General features: G+C 36.5%; 1 protein-coding gene across 1 annotated transcript in view; it reads left to right on the top strand.

Annotated features, from left to right (window-relative positions):
- LOC141963652 (transcription initiation factor TFIID subunit 4-like) overlaps window positions 1–16,849 on the top strand; it is a 148,148-nt gene that overhangs the window by 98,949 nt on the left and 32,350 nt on the right. Inside the window, exon 14 of the mRNA XM_074913192.1 lies at window positions 4,077–4,199. Coding sequence (XP_074769293.1) covers window positions 4,077–4,199 — 123 coding nt within the window. The remainder of the gene's footprint in view (window positions 1–4,076; window positions 4,200–16,849) is intronic.

Raw genomic sequence — 16,849 nt, 5'->3', positions numbered from 1 at the left:
TTATTGATTAGGGTGATTAAAAATGAAATTTTAATATGCTGTTGATAAATATATCCATATTAATATTGCTGAAGGCAACTTAAAGAATGATATTACATCAGCAGTCCAGGATGAAAATGAGAATGTGAATGAATGCAGCTATCAAATGGTTGCGTCTTCGTGGTTGATGCAGTGAGTTAGATTAATTTCTGCTAAGTCATGTTAATTAACAGGAAATTTATTTATTTTATCAGGATGTATAGATATTAACAGGTGCTTCATTTATTTAAATGTCCAGAAATTAACTGGCTTAATTAGAAGATAAACTAATTTGTAATAACAGGCTGCTTTGTTACTTTAAAATATATTTGATCAGGTAAAGTAAGAAGCTTATGTAGCTTTAGTTTCACAGGTACTTTTAAGAGTAATTTCAGAACATTTCTTTCATGTTATTCTTAGTGTTATTTTCATGTTATTCTTAGAGGGTGATTCCTTTGGAACTGTATATGCAAAACTGGTTACAAAGTCATTTCCACTTGTAGAGAATACAGTTTCAGAGTGTTCTGGGGAGACGTGTCTCTTGTGGTCAGGGTTGTGCATTTGGCATCTGATGGTACAAGAAGTATGTCTTAAAAGTAATCTCTGTTGACACTAAAGCAGAGTAATTAAATCTATGTTGATTACACAACTCCCACAAAGCTGTGTGGCTATTCCTAAGCTTCTTGCAAGATCAGGTTTATGACTATTAAAAATAGCTCATATCTCCATGGCATTAATTTTTAAAAGCTCTCGTTGAATCAAATGTTAGCAGACACGTTGCATGTGTAAATATCTTTATGAAAGATATAGTGTCCCCTTCTTTTGAACTGAAGCCAAGATACTGCCTTTTTTTTTTTTTTCTAAACAAAGATTACAGTTGGGGATAACATTTTTGATGAAGAGTCAGATGGTGAGTAATAAAGACACTGGTACAGATAATCTGATGCAGGGTATGAAAAAACAAAAGTATGTGATTTGGAGATGCAAAGAAGAGAATGTTGGAATGGGGATATTAAAAAGCCAGCAGTGGTGGTTAGTCTGCTTCAGGATGTTAAATAACATCTAGGAATCTTGTTAAGTGTCTTGCTAGTAAGTATCCATAAACTACAAAGGAGTTTTATTGTAAGCAAATTGATAGTTAATAGTGAGTGTGCAAAGATGTTCACTTAAGCCAACTGGAGTACACTAACCACTGCAAGATAAAGGACTCTGTTGGTAATCGGTATCAGGATCATAATTCTTCTGATTATTTTTAAATGTAATTTTATGATCCTCTGCCTTCAGATAAGCTTTGGAAAAAAAAATCACCAGTGATAATTAATTTTTAAAAGAATTATGAGAGTTTGTATAATATAGTATCTGTCAAGTATTTCAGCACTTCAGCCCTTATTTTATAAAACATCAGGATACTGTGATCTTACCGCTGATGCGTCTGCGTTTGATGTATTTGATGTTTTTTGACCAACATTCATCAAGGTTTACATAAGAAGGTTGTTCTTCTCTATTGTAGTATACCAAGGTGTGTACTGTAAAACCAATATCAGAAACTGTATTGTGTTTTTGTCGGGAGTTTTTGTACCTGGCAGCATATTCCTTATTTGTATTAAAGTAGTGTCTATTAGTCCCACTGGGGCTGGATTATAAGTAAGGCATGGACTGGAGGAGGATCCACATCTGGAGAGTTTACAGCCTAAATAGACAAACTATGTGAAGCAGAGTGAGAGGCACAGGGAAGTGAAAGGAAAGGTCTTGCTGGTGTTCCCCCAATGTCAGTAGGACAGAGCCCAGCTCCTTTGGCTTCATCTGCTGAGCCAGGTTTCCTGTCATGTGCTAAATTATAGGTTGTCGAAAATCTTGTGCATTTGTTTGGACAGTCAGTGCTAGGCTAACATATTTGTCAAAAATTAGCCTGTGATATCAAGAACTATTTTGCCTTTCTCACTGAATAAAAAAGAAAGGGCAAAGAACCTGAGGAATAAATGAGTGCAAACCCTTCTGCAGACTCTTGAAGCTATTCCATGCTTTCTTGGTAAAACAGCACCAGACACTTTGCAGTTTTGAAGTGAGGGCAGGGTTTGTCCCATTGTGGATTACTCCAGTGCAAAATTTCTTATTCTGTGAAGCCATCCACTTTACAACTTCGTCTGAGATCACTCTAAGCCAGTTGGCCCTTGCTTAAATATTCATCAGACTTCTGATAATTGTGATAACCCTTATAGGCTGGCAAGCATGGCAAATTAGCAAAGAGATGATTGATCTTTTTTTATACGCAGTTTTATCTTCAACCTTTCCTGGATATATGTTATACTATAGTAATAATTTCTTCTCTAAGGTATTTGCCAGTATCTGGATTTGCACATCTATTTACAGTTGCCTTGAAGCCTCATAATTACAATACAGCTGAAATGTCCATTTTCTTTCCCTGACTACAAATAGGGATCAATCGAATTTTAAATGACTGCTTACGGGCTAGCTTCCGATCATGACCTTTGTAAATGATTAGAGCTCACCACTGTTGCTATCTACCTTGAAAGGGTAAGCGGGCAGGTCTGTCTAACTGGCATTTAATCTGGAAGAGAGCCAAAGATATTTGAGCTAAAAACCTAATATGAGTTGGCAAAGAGAAGTATGTATAGACCTTTGCACTATTATTTAGATATTTTTCCACATTTCTTTTTTGTATTGAGGAAATTGTTTTAGCCTGTTGATGAGACGTGTATTTGTAGATAATGTTATATTGAAGTTATGATAATCACTGAAGTTGCAAAATACATAGCATAAAAATGTTAAAAATGGGCTTTCAAACTAAATGTACCGAGTCTGCTTCTTCTGACATACGTGGAAGTGCGTTGCATTGCTAAATGAATAAACCTGAAAAATGCACTAAATAGGATGCATTAAGCAGACCTGCTTTTTGTAGGCAGAAGTGAATGGAGAAAAGATACCATACATTGGTACTTTTTTGTTTAACTCTCCTTTCCTTTTAACATTGGCCAAGATAGTTGAGGCCCCACTTGTATATGCAGCTCACATGTAAGTAATGGCTGAGACACTTCTATCTACACTTGTCAGTTCAGTTTTATTTTAATGAAGAATTCTGCCTGTATCATGCAATGTTTTTATTACCACTGCTGAATTTCTTGAGGGTAGTGGTCTGCGCATTTCTGTTGAAGTGGGAACTAGTATGACATCGATGGGATTAGAGAACAAATACCTCCCCTGGATTTATGGAAGGATTTTACAAACCCAAAGTTTTGAAATTAATAAGAATGATTACTAAGAGCTATGAATGTTTTTATCTGATTAAAATAATATGCTGTATTACCTAATCAATTATTCTTGTGTAGTATTGATAGTTGGAATATTTATTAAAGTACTGTTGTTCATGGGAATACATCTTCTATCATTTAATCTCTAAAAGGATTGTACAGTTTATAATGGTGGCCAGAGTATTTTCTCTTATTTTCTGTAGCATGCTACATTGTTACATAATGCAGCTGGCAGGTTGCTTTCTTATCCTCAGACCAGTCAAATGTGTTGGTTACCTAAATCATAATCCCAGAAAGAAGTTATAAATTCAGTTTGTAGGGTTTTTGTGTCAGCATTAACTTCTGCTAACATTTACATAGAAGTGTTTTATTAATTTATATATGATTTTTTTTAAGCAAATATCAAATATATTTGAATTTCAAAGTAAATCTGAGATGAAAGAAAATGTTTGAGTTTATTTTTTGAGTATTTGAATTGGTATTTACACTCTTCATGTCAATCTTAAACTGGAGATGTGTACTTAGTACTTAACTGGCAAAGGCAATCTTCAAGGATAAGGATGGAGTTTTCAAAAACAGTTGAGTTGTTTGGAAGCAGAAATCTGTGGAAAGTCAGGAGAACTTCTGTATCTTCATTTTTACTCTACTGCAAGGCTGCATGCTTGAGTTGCTAAAAAGTACTGTTAGGGGTTGCTCATGTGTGACTTCCACCTCATACTTGCAGGTCTGAGAATAACTCTTTGAAATGACAACAGAATAAAAACTAAACAGGGTTTCTCTCTCTAACAGATGCAGCAACAAGAACTTGCACAAATGAGGCAGAGGGATGCCAATCTAACTGCACTGGCAGCTATCGGTCCCCGGAAGAAACGGAAGCTTGATTCTCCTGGACTGCTTACCATAGGAGGAGAGGTATATGTCTATACACAATAAGAGAAATTATTATTTCAAAACCTAGTAGGAATAACTAGAGATGCTACATGCCAATATTCTCAGTGAACTGTGTAACTTGGAAAAGGTGGTGCAAGTTAGAAGGACTGTGAGTCCAGTTTATCTTGCCACAGTTAAAATGACATCTGCTCTTAGTTGTATTTTCAAGTACTAACTTTCAACAGATAATGAAATAATATTTTTAAAATAAGTTAAATGTGAAGTGTAAGTCTCTCCCTTAAACTGTTCACTGCCTTTATACTGTTTTTCTCCTCCGCATAATCCAAAGGAAAACAGAAAAAAGAACAGGGCGTGGAGAACTATCCACAAAAACATAGCTGTAGTCTTGCCTCCGGTTCGGACCAAGAGCTTGTAGTAATACCAGTAGTGTGCTTTTGTGACAAATATGTGTCAAAATATTTTACAGAATGGCTGATTGACCCCCCACAACTGCAAAGATAAGTTTGTAATCGTGATAAATTTTATGTAATTTTAATAAGAATACCGTGCTCTAGAAGTAGAATCAGACTTGTTACATGATTCTCCTGCTCTCTTAGAAGGAGAGGTAACTATAGTACACAATGGAATGCAAAATCATCAAAAGCGTGATACGTATTAACTGATGTGGAGAACTAGGGTAACACGTTTGTATTACCTTGGATAACTCTGTAAGAATACTGTGTTGTTCAGTACAGATATGGTTGGGCTGCTTTTGTTTCTGTTAAATATGCCTACACAATAGGAGTCAAAGTAATTCTCCCTATTATATGTCTGTTCTGAGGAAAATGCAAACATTTTGTTTTGAATAACTGACTAACAGTTTTGGCTCAGACATTTGACTGTCTAAATGCCAGGCATTTCTAAAGGCCTTTTTGTTTCCCATTTTGGATAGCTTTTATCTGAATTCTCGTTCTTTTCATGTGCTAAGATTAGTGCTAAGGAATTAGCTGAGCTAGGAATAGAAGTGGACCTTGTTTATGTTCTGAAGTTGACTGATGACTTCAGATATTTATATAGGAAGTGCTCCTGTTTTCTGGTCAAATTAGTTTCAGACTGGGGGAGCTTCCTGAGTTTAGTGTTGTCTTGTTGCATTCCCTTACCTTCAGTCTCCCTCATTGTCCTACATTCTGTAAAGAATTCTGTTCTTCTCTATACACACCTGTAAGAAATTCTGCAGCAACAGGCCAAAAGAAGCTTTCATTAGAAGCTGGATCAACTGGATAGTGATAGCTTTGGCTTTCATACAAGATTAATTTAAACATAATTTGAACCTTCTAAGAATACATGCATCCCTTCAGATTTTAACAGATGTATGTTCCCTGCTTGTCTTCCCGTGACAAACAGAATATTTTCTCCTAAGTACCAGAATTTAATTTTTATTGTCTATTGCCTCTTTTAAAAAAAATGATCCCTTTTTAAACTTTTATAGTTGGATGAACCAAATTGAGGTCACCTTCAGTGAAACATTTTATTGAGCTCTGTATATCTGTATGGGTTATGGTGAACAGCTTCCCTCTCTCTCCAGAAGCTCCTTACTCTCCTGGTACAGTGCTTCAAGGAAAGATAAAGGCCTGGAACAAACTCCAAAGGCTTCTGGAGATTTTTGCTTCCTTTTGTTGCTCCCCTAGCCCAGATTTTGCTGAACTGCTGTGTTACTCAATTTATAAATAATCCTTGAAGTTTTTGCCGATACATGGATTTTCTTGAGTCATTAATTGTGTGGCACTTCTGCCAGTTCAAACTGAATTACTCCTATCCCTCTCCTCGTGGCTTCTAACCACTCACATTAATGCCTGCCTGCAAGCTGATTTCAAGGACTTGGGTTCTGTGTCTGGATTATTCAATGTCTTTTCTGGGGATAGGATCTAAAGTGCTGTAGAAACTGTCTCATGCAAGTTGGCTGCTAGAAACTCCATCGTTCTGTTATTTTTCTGAGCTACTTATTAGGGCTGCTATGAATGTAGGACAACGAGGGCTCCTCAGAAATGTTTCACTCTAAAAAGGGTACTGGAAATTTGTATTGTTTGTCTAAGACTATCTGATTTCTCTTTGGTTTTCTGGAGATTATAAACATAGAAAACTGTAATAAGACTATGTCCTCTCTTACAGACATCCCTTAGCCCAATTTCACCTTCAGATGTCTGACTTTCACTGTGGTCTATGACCCTCTGATTTCTCTGAGCAATTTTTAAGCTTCTTAAATCCTTGTTACTGATAATCTCTGTTTGTAAGGTCTGCCTTGGCAAGAGCTCTCTTGGCCTGCCCTTTCTTTTTTGTCAAAACATCCAGTTTTTGTCATTAAAGTTGCTGTTCCACATTAATATTTTTTTTTTTACATATATGTCTGCTTCTGTTGCAGCTAGGACACTGCACATTTGCTGATCCAAAGAGATATCAGTTACAAATCATCCACCCCTGCATGTTATGTTTTTTCTTCTTCTGAGCTAACTCTTGTTTGATATTTTACTTACTTGCATTGGCCGTTTTTTTCAAGGATAAGTGTTGGATTTCAGACCAACTTCTTGGTTCAACAGAAATACTAGCTCACAATTTCTCTTTAGAAATTGGATCTTTTTAATAATACCCTTTTGATCTGAGCAGGAGGTCAATTTAGGAAGTAGTGATGGAGAAGAAGTTGATGGAAAAGCTTAGTGTTTCTGTGACAAGTACTGTTTGTTGTATACAGAGAAACAGCTCTTATACAGCCTTTATAAATGTGAAAAAGCTTGGGCTCATAATTGCAAATATTTTTCCACCAGCACTTTGTTCAAGAGTGTTTTCTTTAAATTTGTTCTCTGTCTCACATTTCCAGGACTCATTTGGACTTCTTTGCTTCTTTTCAGGCCATAGCTAAATAGAGTTTTATTCGGATGGCAGGATTAGCTTAAGTTAATAAGGCCAGGCCCATAATTTGGGTCTTCTGTACTAGTATGGCTGGGTTTTTTGATTACTTCTACTTGGGGAGTTGGAAAATTAGCAGTTTTGGAGTGAGGTTATTTTTACATCATATATGTTCTTTGATTCATTTCTCCATGCAGACATATAAAAAATTCCTTTCCAAAAAATTGGAAAAAAGATGTTATAGAAAAATGGATGAGCAGGGGCTAGACGCTTCAAATAACGCTACCACCAATGTGTAACTAGTTTCAGACTGTGTAATCACAGTCGCCTGAGCTAATCTGACTGTGATCTCTATCCCAGTCCCTAGTAATGTGCATTCCTGCCCCTTCCCTTTCATTGGCTCTGGCTCTTGTTGTACCCTGTGCTAACCCGTTTCCATTTGATAAATTGGCAGAAAACTAACCTAACAACAATAAAAAGTGAATAGTTTCTGCTTAGCTTGCTGAAGTAGTTTGGCCTAGAGCCCAGTGAGCACTGGGAAAGGAACTTAGAACACGGCAGAGACAGCAAACTTGAGATCACCTGCTCTTCATTCACTTTCTTTTTAGTACCTTTCTTGTCTTCTTGTATTTTAGATAATCTGCTGGAAACACAGCTTCCTCTGCAGCAGCCAACAGCTCATCAGTAATTCAGCCTGCTTATTATTATAATGCGGTTTAGATCAAGAGTGAAAGAGAAAGGGTAAAAATAAATGAGATACCTTTGGAAGAATTCAGCTTCTCTGCCTAGCAGACTTGAAAATACTGCATTTGCAGAATTTGATAGTTTTTAAAATTTATTTAACGATGCTAGACAAAATTATTGGACTATATCTTTAAATGTTACTGCTTTGTCAAATTTAATGCATGATTATAAAGTTAAGCATCTAACAGTCCTGTACCATGTTATGCATTTAGCAGCAATACTGCCTAATTCTTATTTGCCGTGTGGGTCCTGTTAATGCTTGTGTTGGTACACAGCAGTGCACGGCAAAGGTAGGGCACTAAGTGACATATACAGGAAAGGGAAGACAACAACCACTTCAGCTCTTTAGTTAGTATCTTTAGTTATGTCAGATTAAAAATAATAAATATGAAGTTGCTTTTGTTTACCTTACAGATTTTGAATCTATTCAGTTCACGTTTTCAGTCTTCTTTTTCTTGAATTGTAAGGGTCTTGAAAATTAGGATTAAAAATTGGTTTTGTTTATGAATATTTTCATGTAATTGTAAGAGTTAAAGCTTTAAGAAAAGCATTAATCATCCCAACACTAGGTTAAGTGGCTTTACAAGTTAAATATTTGAGTAGTGCTAAGGTGGCATGAATGCAGAATTGGCATATTTCAAAGTCCGTCATTTTTGACTAAAGAATTAAAGTGTAGAGGTTAAATGCAAGTATTTTTCCATATTGAATAATAATAATAATTAAATCATCTGGATTTTCATCAAGACCTATGGCTAGTATCCCAAAATACATAAATATAGAGTATATGTTTGAAATATCTGAGGGTATAGTTTGTTTAAATATCAAGTGAAAGCCCTCTCCTGGTACTTGCTGGCACAGATGGTTTTTGAATACTGAGCTTCCAAAGGCAGCTTCAGGGCTAGTTCAGTGAATCATCGCTTATTGAAGACAGTCATTTTAGGGACAAGAAAAATCCCTCTTTTTCACACAGTGGAAGAGCAGTCATCTTAAGAATATTCAGCAAACTATCCCAAACACCATATTCCAAAACTTTCAAGACCATATGTTGGGCCAGCACTCAAGGGAGATCTGATTACTTTGTGTCTTTTCTCATCCAGTATATTACAACCATTATATTAATCAAGAAAGATAATGTTGTTGAAGACCTGAAAAATCCAAAAACAACTACAGTGATGTTTTGTGTAGAGAAAAGCTAATTACTAAAGTAATTGTGAAATGTATTTTGGGTACAACGCACCACATTTTTTAAATTAAATTCAACTTTCAGATGGTATAATTTGAGCATTTTAAAGCTGTTTCGATGTTAAGGTTTTGTATAAAGCACGATTAAGATTCTGGTTTGAGACTTGGAAATCTGTGTTATACCAGAGACTTCCAAATGCAGACATAGAAAACTTACTTAATATTCCTCTTTATCAGATCTTTATACTACTAGTAGTTCCTTGTTTCTAAGTGGAAATGTAAGGATGAATTCTTGATTATTTGAGAGGCACTTGGGTACTGTGACATAGTTGGAAAAAAGTACTTTTGACTACAGTCACTTTTTAGTTATCCAGCACTGAATGTGATTAATTTGTTTGCACACATTACATCTGGCATTCTCACTTCATGCTTGGATTATCCATAGACATTTCAGCAACCCCTGCAATTATTCCTCAAATCTGTAGTCAGTATTTTAACAATATTAAGAATAATTCGGGATACTAGGTAATTTTCTCTTTGGAAGGGGTCGGACACAATAAAAAAGCATGACAGAGCTGTCTTTTGGAAAACCTGGCCTTGTTTCCTTCCTTTCTTGCCCTTTTAAACAAAAGTAGATATATAGTGTGTCTTGCAGAAGTCTTTGTTACAGAATGGTTGTGCATTGGGTTCTCTCCAAAGTGTCTACTCAACAAATATCATGCAGATTTAGAAGTTCATGAATCAGCCAACATAACTGTGAGGCATAACTACTTCTGACAGATCTGAAAGGATTAGAACCAATCTTTTATTTTGGGGAAAAACACCAGTCAGTGGGATTACCATGCTCTGAGCAAATCTTTAGGCTATTCCTTCACCTTTCTGGAACTAAAGTAATTTTATGGCATCCACTTTCAAAGATCCTTGGAATGACTTGTTCTACAACTCAAGTCTCAGCTTGGTCTTCATACTATATAGTTGGCTCTTGATAAATTATTTTTTGTTTTAAGTGGTCAAGATATGTTTAGAAAGCACTGGAATCTAAAGATTCTTTACACTTGTTAAACTTGAGTTATATGAAAGCAGATACAATAGACCAGAACACCTTTTGCAAGTGTTTATGGTCCAAGAAGTTAAAGCTTGCTTTTTGTGCTTTTAAACCTGTAGTCTAACAGCAGAACAGGAGGAATTTTTATGATTTATTGTATCATTGCCTTTTCAAGCACTCTTTGCTCCATGTATCACTGACATGGTAAAATGCAGCGGTTATCTCAGACTTGTTTTGGTATAGGATGTCACTCCTGCTGACAGTTATGACTTCATTTGAGGTATCCCAAAACTATCAGTTAAATATAGGGGTTTGAATTTCTAAGGAGACAGAAGAAAGTTAAGGAGTTTGTCCTTGTAATTTTTTAATAGAATTACATGCATGCTACTTTATGAATCTTTGAAAATCTCAAGTTTAGCTTCAGCTTCTCTGTCTTGTTTTACTTCCTATTTTCAGAAGTCAAATATATATTAAAATAATTCACAAGAAATATGTTAATACCTGTTTGAAAATCAGTCTTTTGAAAGACTATATGGATGTTCTCCTAATTAATAGTTGCACCCACTTTTCTTATTCTTAAATAAATGGTATTTCAATTTAAAAAGAAATTGCCCCAATGATGAATTTCCATTTTTAAAAATTTAATTTCAAACTGTGTTTTAGCCCATGATGAACACGTTCTGACTTTTTAGAATGCTGGTTTTATTTTGTGAAACAAGATTTGTAAACATGACAACGCATTTTACAGACTTAGTAGTAAAAAGTAGGAAGGCATTAAAGATGATGGATAATGCTGTGTTTATGGTGACGATTAATAATTTTAATTTGGAGTGAATGTTAGAAATGAATTTCTGAGCCTTTTACAAGCAGGCAGGAATCATAGAATTGTAGAATGGGTTGTGTTGGAAGGGTCCTTAAAGACCATCTAGCTCCAACCCCCTGCCCTGGGCAGGGACACCTTCCACCAGCCCAGGTTGCTCACAGCCCCGTCCAGCCTGGCCTTGAACCCTGCCAGGGAGGGGGCAGCCACAGCTGCTCTGGGAAACCTCTGCCAGGGCCTCACCACCCTCACAGGGAAGGTTTCTTCCTTAGATCTAATCTGCATTTACCCTCTTTCGTTGAAAACCCTTACCCCTCATCCTATCCCTACACTCCCTGACAAAGAGTCCCTCCCCATCCCCATCTGGTCCCAGCACTGACCCCTGAGGAACACCACTTGTCACTGCTCTCCATTTGGACATCCAGCTGTTGACCACTCTTTGAGTGTGTCTGTCCTGCCAATTTCTTTACACACCAATGGGGATCCATCTATCAAATCGATGTCTCTCCAATTGAGAGAGAAGTTTGTCGTGCGGGACAGTGTCAGATGCTTTGCACAAGTCCAGGGAGATGATATCAGCTGCTCTTCCCTTATCCACCAATGCTGTAACCCTGTCATAGAAGGCCACCAAATTCATCAGGCACAGTTCGCCCTTAGTGAAGCCATGCTGGCTGTCACCAATCACCTCCTTATTTCCCATGTGCCCTAGTGTAGTTTCCTAGACCATCTGCTCCATGATCTTGCCAGGCATAAAGGCAAGACTGAGTGGCCTGTAGTTCCCCGAGTCTTCCTTTTTTCCATTTTTAAAATGAATACAGACAGTGAGTCAGGAGGCAGCGGAACAATTTCGCATGGATCTCAGTTGACAGGAGGAAAAAGCCAGGCAGCAATGCAAGAAAACAGAAAGTGGCTCTGTGCCAACAAAAACATTCTTTTTTACTAGTAGAACAGGTTTGCATACTGTATGTATTCCTTTGATCTATGTAACACAAAATATTCTGACAGAGGTTCAATGATATTAATCATTTTTCCTTATTGGCCAAGACAAATTAGATTTTTACTTCATTTGGAGATGGAAATGGTAGTTGATCCCATCTGACTGCATGGTGTTGATCTAGCGCACAGAAGGAGACTATCAGAGCATTTCTTTCTCTGCTTTTCAAAGGTTTCTTACTGGAATCTTAAATAGTGTTTTATTGGGGTTTTTTAATTAAATTAATCCTCCTTGGTTAAAAAAAGAAAAAAATTATTGCATTTAAAAAAATAATTTTATCAATGTGGTAATATTAAAGACAATCTGTTTATTTATGGATACTTTAGAGTGTATGCAGCTTATTAGCGTGGAAAACGAGAACTTGGCTAAACAACTTTTGAGTAGTTAATAGTTCATCTATTATTTGTCAATCCCTGTAGACATCTGCTGCTGTTACTGTGAAACAGTATTGTTTTTCTTCTTACAAAAGGCAGCTACCTTGAGGATTTGTGGGGACAGAGGGTATGTGAGCTTGCTTTTCGGTTTTTGTTTCTGGGTTCGTTTTGGGTTGGGTTTTTCTGTATTTTCAATTGTCCTCTCCATTTGTCTTCCTGATTTTAAGACACTGAAGGATTAAATACGTTTTGCAGACCCTGTTTTTCTGACACTTAAAATTTCAGAATTTTTCTTTCTTCTGGCTAAATAAAACTGATAAGACTAAGAAAAAAAAGTCTGAAAGGGTCTTGCTAAGTGTTTGTCAAAATTGACTTCAGTCTTTCCATTCACTTCAGAAGGTAAGGCCCAAGGAACTATGACATTTTTAGATGTCAGTGAAAATAACTTTTAAGACCTGACCAGAAAATTTCCAAGGTGTAACTTCTCAACATATACGTGGAAAGATTTAGACCTGTATCTTAAAGTGATAATTTTCCTTTTCATTGACCCTTCTCTTCTAGAGTCAGATGAATCATCAAGTAGATTAATTTTCTTCTCCTTTCCAGCTCATTCAATCCTGGAAAAATTTTCTTGACTAGTTACTTTTCTTTTTGGCTAAAAACCCCATAAATTTACTGAAGCTAAGGTTTTGAAAAAGTTTAAAGAACTTGAAATTTATTAGGATGCCAATTCTTGGATATTTCCAGCCTGATTCTTTACAGGAAGTCAAGTAATATATTGGTCATACAGAGTGACAATTAGGGTAACATTAATTTAACATTTTAGTTTATACTGAGCCTTTAGGCAAATAGGTTTGAACTTCATGGGAATCCTGTTGCCAGCTTCTAATGTAAACACATTACCTAGAACTACTGACCAGGTCTTCTTGTTGTTCTACCTGATGTAAATTGTAGAACCAAACTTATCCAAGTCCCCCTCCTAAACAGCAGTATCAAAAGTCTGCCTCTGTTAAGTCTTGACTGTTTCAGAGATCTTCTTGCAGGTTAATTTAATTAACTGTCTGGGAGTCTCTTTTACATTTTTGTAATATAAGATACTGAGAAAACAGTTTGGAATCATCAAGAAAGCTCCTCTTTCTTGAAAATATGAAGTTATCCGTACAAGCTTTCTGAAGTCTTGCTGAAGCTCTGTATTGATGCTCCTTAAATGGATCTTACCACCACTATGCATTATGCTACAGTTGAACGTTGCCTTACAATATTCCGTTGATAAAGAGATTCTTGAATTTAAAAAAAAAAAAAAAGGCAAAAAGCCTGAAAGACATTTTTATTTAGACTGCTGTCTTATTACATATAGTGAAAAAATATCACTTCATTTTAAGCAGTTTGTATTGAAAAAAAGCTCTGTGTAAGGAAGAGGAAGCAAGACAGGCCTTTCATGGTTTCCTTTTACCCTATACCAGTCTTCCAAGATTGTACTGTAAATCTGAATGTAAGTCTCTTTAGAGACTGTAAATCTCTTTATCAGTTTCAGAGTATTTAATGTGTGCATATTATCCGTATGTATATTGCACAAATTTTGGAGTCAAGTCCCTACTACAGGTTTCCTAAGTGATGTCATTATGAAATGACACAATATCAGCAGTTTGTGGTGCATTGTGGAAATGAAGGTTCATGCTTCTTCCACATATGTTGACCAGTTTCCCACTGTCCACGTTCCTCTTTTGGAATTTGGCTGAAATTCGCCAATGATAAAATTCAAAGGTGTGACTCAGATATTTAAACTCTGAGCTGAAAGTAGCCTTTCAGCTTTGATAAAAATGGTCTACAAGTTTACATGAACAGTGTGTATTGCACATCCTTTGCTTCTAAGAGAGAGATAGTAATATGGGTCCTGTTTGACACGTTTGCAAGAAGTATTTGAGCTCCAAACTTGCAAGGACATGTGCATATGCTTAACTTTAAGCACAGTGGTTAGTTCATTTGAAGTTAGTAACAGGCCTCGTGTAGAACATTAATTACATGCAATAAGCCTTTGTTGGATCACTGTGTATGTCAGTGTTCCTGTCAATCTCCTTGCCTTTCCTATTGCATGAACATGGTCTTGCTAATCCATAACTGATTCTGATGCAGGAAATGCTTTATTTCTCTTTTTTTTTTTTTCCCCCCGATGGTAAAAAACAGGGTTTTCTTTCTAGAAATGGGCATATTGCATGCTTTTGAAAAGTGTCTCACAAAAGTTTTTGGGACTATTGGTGTGTATTAAATGCAGGTTTATTAAGTTTCCCGATGTGTCTTAAATTACCAGCTGTATTTTGCTTTCAAATAAATAATATAGTAAAAATATCTGATAGTGGGATCTTCATCTTGGTGTTCCTTTTGTTACATACTCTGTTCTAGTGAGTGACTAGGAAAAAAGGGGGTGTTGTTTTTGTTTTGCCTGGAGTCAAACAGGAGCATGCTGGTTAAAGGGATTCTGTGGGGGAGTTGGGCTGGAGAGGGCCTGAGGGAACTCAGAGAGACATCTACCACCAGCAGCTTGTCTGTGCTAGCTAATTATAGCTAGGGTACTGTTTACTTTAGTGGTATACTCCTTATTTATTAGTTACTTAGTTACTGCTTGCCTTCAAGTTACAGGCTTGCAGCCAGTTGCTGCAGGGGAGGTGCAGTAGGAAGGGAAGGGCATCAAGCAGTACTGCAAATCGCAGCTCCCCAACCTTGGCGTGGTTTTTTACGCTTCTTTTTTTTTTTTTTTTTTTTTTTTTTTTTAAATATAGACAACAGGAGTGATGGTCAAAAAGAAAAGCAGAATGGCAACAACTTCAGGAAAATTTTACAGTCTAGGGGGACTGTGGTCATAAAATTATCATGAGTGTCTCCATGATTTGTCAATCAAACTGTTTTGTTGCCCTGCTTTTCCTCCTGTCTTTGGAGCAAAATCCAACTTTTTGGTCTATGTGAAGTTACATTGATTTGAATAAAATTACGATTTTTATACCTTTTTTTAACTGGTACCACTTTGAGGGAATCTGAAGTTAGTTTCACAGGGCACTTTCACTAACTGATAAAGAAGTTTTGTATCAGCACTTTTCCAAGCATGAGTGAATACCCACACTCACACATATTTCACATAGTTAACTAAAACTAAGTTAAACTATTATAAAGATTTTGTGTGGAAACTCTAGGTCATTTAAGAGTCCAAGTCCTTAGGAGTCAGACTCCTAGGCTGTTGAACCACTTTGGTAAATCTTACCATAATTCATGGTCTCATTTTTATGATGAGCTTTGAGCAGGGCCCGTAGATTAGCTATCTGAAGGAGATAGTGCAGTGGACCTATTTCCACTGCTAGTTTTTATGTTCTTTTTGTTATTCTGTTTGTAGTAATCTTGGTATAATAATTATCTCAGCAAACAAAAGGACAAAGAACGGTAGTGTATGGGGAAGAAAATGAAGAGTATGATGAGATTTCCTGCAACTGTGTTTGAGCAGGTAGAAGGTACCATAAATAGTTATTTCTGTGCTTTAGCAGCATGGAAAAAGTGTTGGCCTGTGCTGTAATTATCAGTAAAGGAGATATTTCTCCAGTGGTTTTGAGCATGATAGTCTCTTGCCAAAGCCAGGAGCGTAACAAGAGTTGAACCTCTCTTATGATGGACCAATTACTGAACAATTTAGAGGAAGGTCTGTTAGGAGAATGAGCATGCTGTAAGATCCATAAAAAAGGCAAAGTTTCTATCTCCAAAGGAGAAAGTAGGGAATAAAAGGAGCACAACAGGTTAAACAGCCTTGGCCAAAGAAGTGAGTACCCCTAGGCAGACCAGCATCTCTAATCAGTGGTAGTGGTACTAGCTCTGAGGGGAGGGAAATTCAGGCTGGTGCTCTCATGTAACATTAAAAAGGACAAGCAGTCTGTCAGGGGAAACAGTCATTGGCGTGGGATTTCTTCTCTTGATCAAAAAGACAGCAGCACTGCAGCCTGCTTTATCTATAGGGGAGGTGTTGGCAAAGGGCATTTTTTTCCCAGGCCATATTACTGGCCTGTGATACGTTTTTCCCAAGCCATAAAAGAAGCCACCTACATTTCTCTCTTTAGTAAGGTTTTGTTAATCCCAATTTTTTCTTTTTTTTTTTTTTTTTTTTATTTTTATGCTATTACAATTAAAAAAAATAATTAAGAAACATCTTTACAAAGCAGAAGGTGAGCTAAATCTGATGGACCTGGAAAATATGCTTGATGCTAGTCTCCAAAGCCAAGATTAATTTTCTCATTGCTATAAGTAGTTGTTTATGACTAACAGAAAATGCAAGTTCAGTACACTGTTTTCCCTTCGCTCCTTTAATTGAGCATCCAATTACAGTCTTCTCAACCTTTTTTTTTTTTTTTTTTCTCCTGCACAACATTGACAGCCATAAGTCTGTTGCCTTTTGGTAAAACTTACATTGCTAGAAAATTCTTTTGTCAAAAGTTATCATCCTCAGTTGTAGCTACAGTGCAATGGGATTAATTTTATGCTGCTTAGCTTTTATTTTACCAAGTAACAGAACAAATATCTAATGAAGAACTGCAGGTACTGTTCCTGGCATTGTTGCCAGCTATGCAGGTAGTTAAAGTAATAATAATTGTAGGTGAT

The sequence above is a fragment of the Athene noctua genome, chromosome 9 (genome assembly GCF_965140245.1).
Source record: "Athene noctua chromosome 9, bAthNoc1.hap1.1, whole genome shotgun sequence".
NCBI classification, from domain to species: domain Eukaryota; kingdom Metazoa; phylum Chordata; class Aves; order Strigiformes; family Strigidae; genus Athene; species Athene noctua.
The sequence above is the reverse complement of the archived record's forward strand: the minus strand, read 5'-3'. Positions and strand labels throughout refer to the sequence as shown.